General features: G+C 28.6%; 1 protein-coding gene across 1 annotated transcript; it reads right to left on the reverse strand.

Moving 5' to 3' along the window:
- Nucleotides 1-1746: 1746 nt before the first annotated feature.
- Nucleotides 1747-5877, reverse strand: LOC109147045 (increased DNA methylation 1-like). Its single transcript, XM_019294682.1, has 9 exons — nt 5688-5877; nt 4515-5059; nt 3618-3720; nt 3441-3532; nt 2953-3194; nt 2730-2816; nt 2339-2438; nt 1995-2123; nt 1747-1884 (listed from the first exon to the last, which is right to left on the reverse strand). Exons 1-9 carry the CDS (start codon nt 5875-5877, stop codon nt 1747-1749), a joined length of 1626 nt encoding a protein of 541 aa, XP_019150227.1.
- Between the last annotated feature and the right edge of the window lie 4516 nt (nt 5878-10393).

The following is a 10393-nucleotide window of genomic DNA, read 5'->3' on the forward strand; positions in this document are numbered from 1 at the left end:
TACTATAAATTTAAACAACATTATATACTTAATAAGCTAAGGAGAGAAAAAAAGGGGAGGAAAGAAAGAAAAAATGAGAAAAAATAAAATCTTTTAATTGTATTAACGCACTCAATGGGCATGTGTAGTGCACACGCCTACTGAACGTTGGGTGCATGCCACAAGCACTAGCACCTCTATCTTCTTCTTCTTCTTTTTTATTTTTTTATTTTTTTATTATTTTTTATTATTTTTATTTTTTTTAATTTTTTTAATTAATTATAAATTTTTACGGAGTCCAAAAAAACAAAATTTCTACAGCAATTTGCTGTGATGGATTGCTATTACAATTAATTATATGGTAATTATTCATTATATTACTTGATATTTTATAGTAATTAATATATTAAATAATTTTCAATAGTATATATAATAATTAATTTTTACTCTAAATTAATCAAAAAATTAATTTTTACTCTAACTTTGCGTGGCAAATTTAGGAGGAAAAAAAATAGGATTACTTTTCATACCCATAAATATAATTGGATTAACTAAATATTAAACCTAATTACTTGTATTCAAAAAAAAAAAAAGAAAACCTAATTACTTACGTGTAAAAAATTTGTTTTAAATAACATTTTCTTGATTAGCTTTACACCTTTGTTGTATTAAGATACAACTTTTGAGAAAACATTTGTCTTCATATGTTCTTCATTTGTACATTTTTGTTTCAATTACAGAAAAATCACAGACAATTATGGAAGCTACTAGAATGTATTACTATTCCTAGCTGACAGAAACCATACGAGTGGATTATAGAGTAGCTTCCTTAAAGCAACTACAATAAGCAACTACAATAGTTACATTATATTGTTCTGATTAGGTTTGTGTCCAACAAGGAGAGAGAAGTGGGAAAAAAAGAAAATGAAAAATATCACAGTCAAAATAAATTAAAATTTTATTAATTGTATTAATGCACTTAGCGGGCATGTGCATTGCACGTGCCCAACGGTAGCTACTGGTGTAATCATCTAGTCAATCATTTGACTCCATTTCGACCCTCATGGTAATTCAAATAAAATTAGAAACAATCAAAACCATAACATGTAAACATCTCCCTATCCTACTTACGTATAGTAGGAACAAGAATGTGTAGTGTGGCTCATATGTGCTCTACTCTTTTAGCAACAACACATTTTCAAAGAATATGCCATATAATCAAAGCATTAATCATATACAATATGAAGCAAATCTTCTAACATAACCTTGCATGATCACAACCTAATGAGTTCAAGACACTTCTTCTTGACTTTCAATGAAATCTTTTTCTTCTTTTTCTTCATTATCAAACACTTCGTCTTCTTCAATTCATCAATTGCTCCAATCCTTCAATTCATATTCAATTAGCTAAGCATAATTTCAACAATCCATAGCCAATAGGCAATTAGTTCAAATTTTATTATTTTCAATTTTTTTTGAAAACCCAAAAATCCAAACTTCATATTAAAGCAACGCTGAAATAAAAGATGGGGGAGAACCCTCCCAGTACATAGACTCAGACTGATCACTAACTGCCTTTGCCAAAGCATGGGCAACCGATTCACAAAACGACTAATATGATAAAACTCTAAAGAAACAAAAGAACTACGCAAAGAAAGACAAGAATGAATAACAGAGCGAACATAAGTTCTATCAATACGATCCCCTTTTAAAGCTAGCACGAACTAAATTAAGACAATCAGAAACCATCCGTATCACCTCCACACCTCAAGCTTTGATCCAGGAAAGTGCTTCCTTACTGCGCCAGAAGAGAATTATAAACACAGTCCAATAATGGTCCATTAGTTGCTGCCACAAACACCCCATGCCTGTCAAATAAACACGCCCCAAACGCAGCCTTAGCCGCTGCAGCCGTGAAACCAGCATCAAAGCAGCAGTAGTAGCTTAATGTTTGGTCATTTGTTGCAAGGAAGGAGGATCTTTTGCAGTTTAACAACGTCATGGAACATCAATACATTGTAGTTTATTAGATGTTTCTTTGTTTCATCATCTAATACACTAAATCCATATTTTTTCTTCCAACTTTCTGTCTTTTCTGGTGCAGATGGAATGATTAGTTTCTCTATATTGAGGTAGCAAAGTACCTGCAAAATAAGTATATTACCGTTAAGCATGTCATATATGTTGGGAAATCAAAATATTTAAAAAAAAAACATTCATATAGAAAAATAAAGGTGTTAGCTTGGTCATATGGGAGCACGTGCAATATGCGTGTATGACAATTAATTTAAGCCAGAAAGGAAATTAAAAGTAAATTACTTATAAAAATATAATTTTAAAGATCAATTAAATAACTTACAGATTCAATAGCAATCATAAGTTTTCTACACATCCCTTTGCGTCTATGAGCAGAATGGGCAGTAATGAAAGGCATTTCTGCAATCCTTTTGTCATGAATCCTATAAATTAAAACAACATTATATACATAAATTAAAGCTTCAACATTTTAATTATTTGATATAACATAGCTTGAACCAAACACTTCTAAAAACTTGAAGGGGAGGAGGAATGAGATTCTCATTAATATGATAAGAATTTCGCATTGTGTAAAGAAACTCCGCATTCCCTTAAACCAAATAAGAGCATATATGTTCGAATGTTCACATTTGAGAGATTATATTATGTGATATACTATGAATCAAATTGACACATATAACAAATATATACCATATATGTTTGATGATTATTACCTTAGAGCTGCAACACAAACTATTTCCCCATTTGTTTCCAAGACAGCGGTGTAGAAGCCTTTGAAATCAATTCTATTGAAATTTGAACTGCAAAAGTTTAAATGAAACAGATCAGAAGGTGTCTATCACTATATATAATGTCATAATTCAAAAATGAAATTTATTTTCTAACTTTAGATTCATGATGTTATAGAAATTTTTATAATGTCTAGCTAGTACATACCCACAGTTGTAAATGACATTTTTGATAAGGTTAATTTTTGTGTAGCTATCAAAGACTTGTCCGAAGGAATCCTCCATTAATCTCCAGGCAATAGCGAGCTTGGAGTGACAAATTGTTCTTTCATAATCTTCATCTATGTACACTCCGTGCTGATGATCTAATTGACGGAGTAAAGTCCATGAATATCCTTCTTCCAATTCATTCTTTAATCCTACCAATGTTTTCTCCAGTTTCTCAGAAACCTTATTTGCAACAAAAACATAAAATATATCATTAAAATCTATGTTTTAGACCACAAAACATTATTAGTAGTTAGTCTCTTCATTACAACTTATTTGACCTTATGATGCAATGCAAACATTTTAATTTGCCCACATCTCACAATATATCTTTTTGTAGAATCTACGTGTGTGTGTATATATATATATATATATATATATATATATATATATATATATATATATATATATATATATAGGAAAGCTCACCTCTATGCAATTCTGGTCACAGTAAAGTTCATGAGAGAGCATGTTTAGATCAAGTTCTCTTTCTTCCAACCCTTGACAGCACTTCAAATGATCTGTTCAATAACAATGAAAATTTTGTTTAACTTATAATTTTGGTAATGAGAGTACATCAAACATTGACTTAATTTAATTGCTTACATTTCCTGCCACATTGATGACATTTGTTCATCAAATCATCATCCATTTCTCCACAGAACTTGCAGATACAATATGGACAATACCATGAACCCTCTGGAACCTCCTGAAATTGGTGAACAAAAAAAGAGTTATTTGCGTGGTGTTTTATAGGATCAAACACTTACCACTACGCCAAAAGTTACTAGTAATGTTGGACAACTATCACATATTCAAGAACTAGGGTGTTGGACTACCCTTTACCAGCCTCCGCCCAACAATTCTCCTAGCCACATGATGTTGGACTTGACCCTTTACCAACCTCCACCCAATAATTCCCTAGCTAGACATATGGCGCTGGATTTGGCGCTCTACCACCAGCCTTCGTCCAACAATATAATTTCCCTAGCCACATGGTGTTGGACTTGACCCTTTAACAACTTTCGTCCGACAATTCCCCTAGCTACATGGTGCTGGACTTAGCCCTTTACCAGTCTTCGTCGAACAATTCCCCTAGCCACATGGTGTTAGACTTGGCCCTTTACCAGCGTTCGCCCAACAATTCCCCTAGCCACGTGGTGTTAGACTTGACCCTTTATCAATCTTAGTCCAACAATTCCCATAGCCACATATATAGTGTTGGACTTGAGTACTTGACCCTTTACTAGCCTCCGGCTTACAATTCTCCTAGTCACATGGCGCTGGACTTGGCTCTTTAATTACCCGCCTTTGTCCAACAATTTCTCTAATCACATGGTGTACTGTTGAACTTGACCATTTACTAACCCCAGACAATTTCCCTCAATACATGGTGCTTGACTTGGCCCTTTTTGGCTTCCGCCCAACACTTGAAAAAGAGATAAGAGTAGAAATTAAAGAAATAATATATATTTGTTTTGGATCGATCTCTATCTATCTCACCGTAATATCCATGCAGGGCTGATGATAGGTTGAGCTACAGCCGTCGCAGCAGAGGAGATCACCACCAATGGCACAAACGATGCACCCAGCATCATGCCTATCCTCTGCACTGATAAACTTCGTCTCATGATTCTCGCGCTCACTAGGATCACGCAACGCCTCATCCATACACGACAACATAGATTTTCTCGAACTACCTGCGGCGACGAGGATTCTGTCGTAATAACGCTCTTGATCCGACGAGGTTCCTCCGGCGTGAGCGTGAAACTCTTGAGGTGTCAGTGTTTTTGTGCAGCAACGACACAATATCCCCTCCCTCTTTATCTTCCCTTTCTTCTCTATGTTCCCATCATCCATAACTTCTCCGTTTTCTTCAACTGTTTTAGAGTCAATGAGCCATGAAAGGATGGTTGCAGGTTTCAACGATGACGATGGCCTGCTGATATTCCTCCTACAACGGACCCTTGAAGCTTCAGGTGTCGTTTCATCACAGTTTTCACTCGCGGAACGGTGGCGCTTGCGTCGCACGTTAGGAACTGGTGGCTCTGCAGAAGAAGGTGCAGTGGCAAATGAAATATATATTTTAATTAGAATATGAATGGATAAAGCTTCAATAATATAACATCATATATCATTTAATATAATAATATAATATATATCATACCAATTGTATATATATGTTCGTAAGAGACAACTCTTTTTTTTTTTTTTTTTTTTTTTTTTGGTAATTAAAAAAAAACCTTTAATATGAGACAAGTATGTCACTTTAATTTTTATAATGTTACTCTCAATTTGAAATTCATTTTTTTATTCCCTACATAGACAACATCTGTTCAGTGATTTATTAGTAGGCACTAGACAGTATTTGAGAGAAGAAACCAATGTATGGGATTATCACTTACTAGATCACTTGTGTGTACCGGCATTTGACCTTATGGGCTACTGAGTTACCATGTTTTACATCTCCCCACATCTTTATATTCATTACTTGTTTTAAAAATAATGAAACTCTTATATATTAATCAAATATAAAAATAATTATTTACATAGTAACCCATCAGTACATACATAGGTCATCATCACATCAATATGATCAAAATACTAATGTATTTATTAAAAGACATTCCAGAAAATTCATATTTTTAGTGATAAAATATACACAACCTTATATACCTGATGTTTGTTCTTGATTAGTGTCCCTAATGGGAGGAGGATTAAGGTTTGAATAATGTCTTTTAAACGACAACCTTATTAGTTGATAATCAGGGTCTTTAGTTCTGTCATCATCAGATGATGAGTCGTCATTGGATGACACTCTACCACTTCCCCTTTGTTGCCTCCCTCTACTTGAATTCTCAGCCATCATATATTGCTTTCTATATCTGCTTGAAATCAATTAAACACAAAACAAAAAAAAAAAATGGTAAAAATTCATTCACTAAATTATAAAAAAAGAGTAATTGCACTTTATATCCCTGAGTTATAAGATAATTGAATTTGGTTCATATGTTATAGTATCACAACTTTTAGTTCTTGCTGGATTGTCAATAAAGTGACGTTTTCAGACATTCTATATGTCAAAAATTTGCCATTATTATTCAAAACAAATAATATGATTTTACCTTTTACTTCTCTTTTTTCATCAAACTGACACTCCAACTTTACCAATCACTTGCTAGATAGAGTTGCAAAAATAAATATTTTTGACAAATCCATTAACAAAAGGACCAAAAGCGCCACTTCATTATATTGACAAGCCAAGAATAGAAAGTAGTGATGCTCTTAAGAAGTACAACAAAAAGTTTTGACAAATCCATTAAAATATTTATATATGTAGAGTGAAGTTGGAATAGATTACCAATTAAGTGTGCAGCTAATCCATTTAATTTGTAAACCATGCACAACAATTCGTTTACACCATTGTGAGTTTTATGCAGAGAAATTTAAAAATGATGATTCACATATCTATAGATATCAATAATAATATATTCAAATCACAAAAGAACCGATGGTTATCAATAACGATTTATATAAAAATTCATATCAATTTTACAAACATCAAGTCAATTGCTACATTTCCTGATAGATATCCTTTTAAAATAATCAAAAGATTGAAAATTTCACATGAATAAATAATGAAAAGAATCACAAACTTTAAAGACTTATATACTTTCTCAAGAATCACCGTTGTCTACTATATGTGTTAGGGTTTTGCCGGCTAGGAATAGGAGTAGATTGCAATAGCTCCTTTAGTTGTCCATCTGCGATTTTTCTGTAGTTGTTGAAATAAGAATGAAAAATTGGAGAACAGGCGAAGATAAATATTTTCTCAAAGGTGTAAAGGCGCGTCCGTGTGTGATTTTTCTGTAGTCGTTGAAATAAGAATGAAAAAATGGAGAAAAGACGAAGGCAAATATTTTTTCAAAGGTGTAAAGGCGCGACGATAATCAAGAAAATGTTATTTAAAACAAATTTTGTATCTAATTATGTTTAATATTTAGGTAATCGAATTATATTTGCGGGTATGAAAAGTAATACTAAATTTTTCCCTCCTAAATTTTCCTCATGATGCGAAATTAGAGTAAAATTAATTTTTTGATTAATTTAGAGTAAAAATTAATTATTATACAATTGATAGTTATTTACTATATTCATTAGTATCTACTATATATATATATATATATATATATATATATATATATATATATATATATATATATATATATATATATATATATATATATATATATATATATATATATATATATATATATATACTAGTATTTTCGCACGTGCGTTGCACGGGATGAATTTGTTATAATATTTTAAAAATATTTAGATCGATATATAATTGTATAAATTATAACATCGAATATTATATAATATACATGAAGAATTGAGTTGTACCGATTCTGTTTTTTGATGTTATCATTGCTTGAATTTGAGCAAATAATTGCCAATTAATAGCTAACGTGTAGATATACGCATTCAGTTCTGCAACTTTAGAGATTTTATATATCCGTGTTTAGGATTTGTATTAATTGGGCTAATTAGCTCGTTGTCTAGCAACTCAATATAGAAATTATTTATACGGAAGATATATTTTTTATGTAGATATATAGCAATTTTGTCATCTTTGTATATAAAAAAAAACATAATATCACTGGCTTGAATTACACATTATTGAAAATCTCTTTGTAGAGACATTGGTAGTAGTAACATAATTTTATCCATCCTCGTCTAGAGATAAAACCACCAGGATGGGTGACTCGGTAAAAAAGCCACATACAATTAACCATTTAACTGTGATTAAAGATTGCTCTTTTTTTTTTTTCTTTTTTCAGTAATAACTCAACGTGTGTTAGTATTTGACCCTGACTTTTGTTGATAGTCATGGCATATGCGAGCATCAACGTGAATTGTCTTCGTTAGAACTTGAAGTGCAATCTCGTATCAAAAGGGTGAAAGACATTTTAATTGAAGATTTACTTTTATTAATAGTATAAATTATTATTTTCTTATAAAATTACATAGAATTTCAAATGGATTTTCCCATTTATTACACACAATTTGTTTATGTTATTCTCACAATTATAATGGTTTAATTATTCTCAGAATTTGATAACCATTTTGACTTTAATATGTGGTAACAATTCATTAGATATAGATATTAAATTGGGCAGAATGTGGAAGAGGAGGATTTTACTTTTATTAATAGTATAAATTGGTGTAAATAATAATTAATAAATTATTATTTCTTTATAAAATTACGTAGAATTTCAAACAAATTTTCACATTTATTACGCAGAATTTGTGTCCATTATTTTCAAAATTATAATAATTTAATTATTCTCAGAATTTGGTAACCATTTTTTATTTTTATGTACATATTGACTTTAATCTATGGTAACAATTCATTAGATATTAGTTAATTTTCATATAAAATTTTGTTACCAATTAAGCTTTATTAATTTTGTACTAATTAATTAATATTCATATTAATTTGGGCTAGAATGTTGTATAGGAGAATTTTACTTTTATTAATACTAGTAATTCACCCGCGCGATACACGGAAAAAAATTATGCTATTATAAATATAAATAAAAAATAGAAAAATTAAAATATTTTAAATTATTTAATATAATAATATTTTTGAGCTTCCATTGGTCAAGTATTTATTATTTTTATAGAATACAAAATTATAATTAAAATTAAAATTATAATTATAATTATAATTTTGTATAGTTATTATAATCTCTAATTATGTGCATATTCAAATAAATTTATAGAGATAATTTACATAATTACATTGATTTATTCTTAATTGTATTTCATATATATTATTATTTTCACAATACAAATAATAACTAAGATAATTACATTTGGAAAGCAAATTTCAAATTTTGTATGTGTAAATTTAAACTCTAATTGAACACATTTTTTATATGATTGTATAATATATAGCTATTTTATTTTTCAAAAGTACATTTTTTATATGATTATATAATATATAGCTATTTTATTTTTTAAATGTTGTGCTTTTTTTTTTTTTTTTAATAAAGGATGTTGTGTCAATTATTATAACATTAATTATTTCCCAAACCATATAGCTTTATTATATAAAGGATTATAGATAGATTATTTTCATTTTGAAATTATTGGTTCACATATTTCAATTATTTATTTTTTACTTTAATTATTCTCATTGTAATCATAATTGATATTGCAATAATTAATTTATGATATTTATCAAATTGTATATTTTTAAAATATAAAATTTTCTCATGTTTAGGGGTTAAAAAAATATTTTAAAATTATTTTTATTTTAAAAATATTTTCCAACAACCCAAACACTCATTTAGTCTCGCATAAAAAACTGATAAAGAAAAGTCATTTAACTAAGGAAATTAAAACTAATTAAAGTAAATCTAATCATGCTATATTTATTTGTAATTGTATATTAATTTCACTTTGAAATCATTGGTTCACATATTTGAATTATTTATTTATTTTAATTATTCTCATTGTAAACATAAATGATATTACAATAATTAATTTATGATATTTATCAAATTGTATTTTTTTTTAAATATAAAATTTTCTCCTGTTTAGGGATTAAAAAATATTTTAAAATTATTTTTTATTAGTAAGTATTTTTATTTTTAAAATATTTTCTAGCAACCTAAACACTCCCTTAGTCTCTAATAAAACACTGATAAAGAAAAATCATTTCATTAAGAAAATAAAAACTAATTAAAGTAAATCTAATCATGCTATATTTATTTCTTTTTTTGAAAGAAAAATGCCATGCTATATTTATTTCTAATTGTATATTAATTTCATTTTGAAATCATTAGTTCACATATTTGAATTATTTATTTTTTCTTTAATTATTATAAACAGAACAAAAATTATGATATTTATCAAATTGTATTTTTTAAAAATATAAGATTTACACATGTTATGATGGGTTAAAAAATATTTTAAAATTATTTTTTTATTAGTATGTATTTTTATTTTAAATTATTTTTCAGCAATCCAATCACTCCCCTAGTCTCCCATAAAAAAACTGATAAAAGAAAATTCATTTCATTAATGAAATAAAACTAATTAAAGTAAATCTACTCAAGCTATATTTATTTATAACTGTATATTAATTTCATTTTGAAATCATTGTTTCACATATTTAAATTATTTAAAAAATTCATATAATTAAGTTGATTTATTCCAAATTGTATTTCATATATATTTTAATTCTAAAGATATGAATAATAATAACTAAGATAATTGTACTTAGAAATCAATAAAAAAATGTAAATTCTAAATTTTGCATTAATAAATTTAAACTCTAATTGGACGCATTTCCTTATATGAGTGTA

Source organism: Ipomoea nil, unplaced genomic scaffold (genome assembly GCF_001879475.1).
Source record: "Ipomoea nil cultivar Tokyo-kokei standard unplaced genomic scaffold, Asagao_1.1 scaffold1971, whole genome shotgun sequence".
NCBI lineage: Eukaryota > Viridiplantae > Streptophyta > Magnoliopsida > Solanales > Convolvulaceae > Ipomoea > Ipomoea nil.

What these genes read in the sequence shown, in the direction of transcription:
- LOC109147045 (XM_019294682.1), bottom strand. Translation starts at nt 5,877, where the DNA reads ATGGCTGAGAATTCAAGTAGAGGGAGGCAACAAAGGGGAAGTGGTAGA. An exon ending in AATGTCATTTACAACTGTGG is followed by an intron (nt 2,817 to 2,952) that starts GTATGTACTAGC and finishes AAACTTTTGCAG; the next exon opens with TTCAAATTTCAATAGAATTG. An exon ending in GTTTGTGTTGCAGCTCTAAG is followed by an intron (nt 2,439 to 2,729) that starts GTAATAATCATC and finishes TTTAATTTATAG; the next exon opens with GATTCATGACAAAAGGATTG.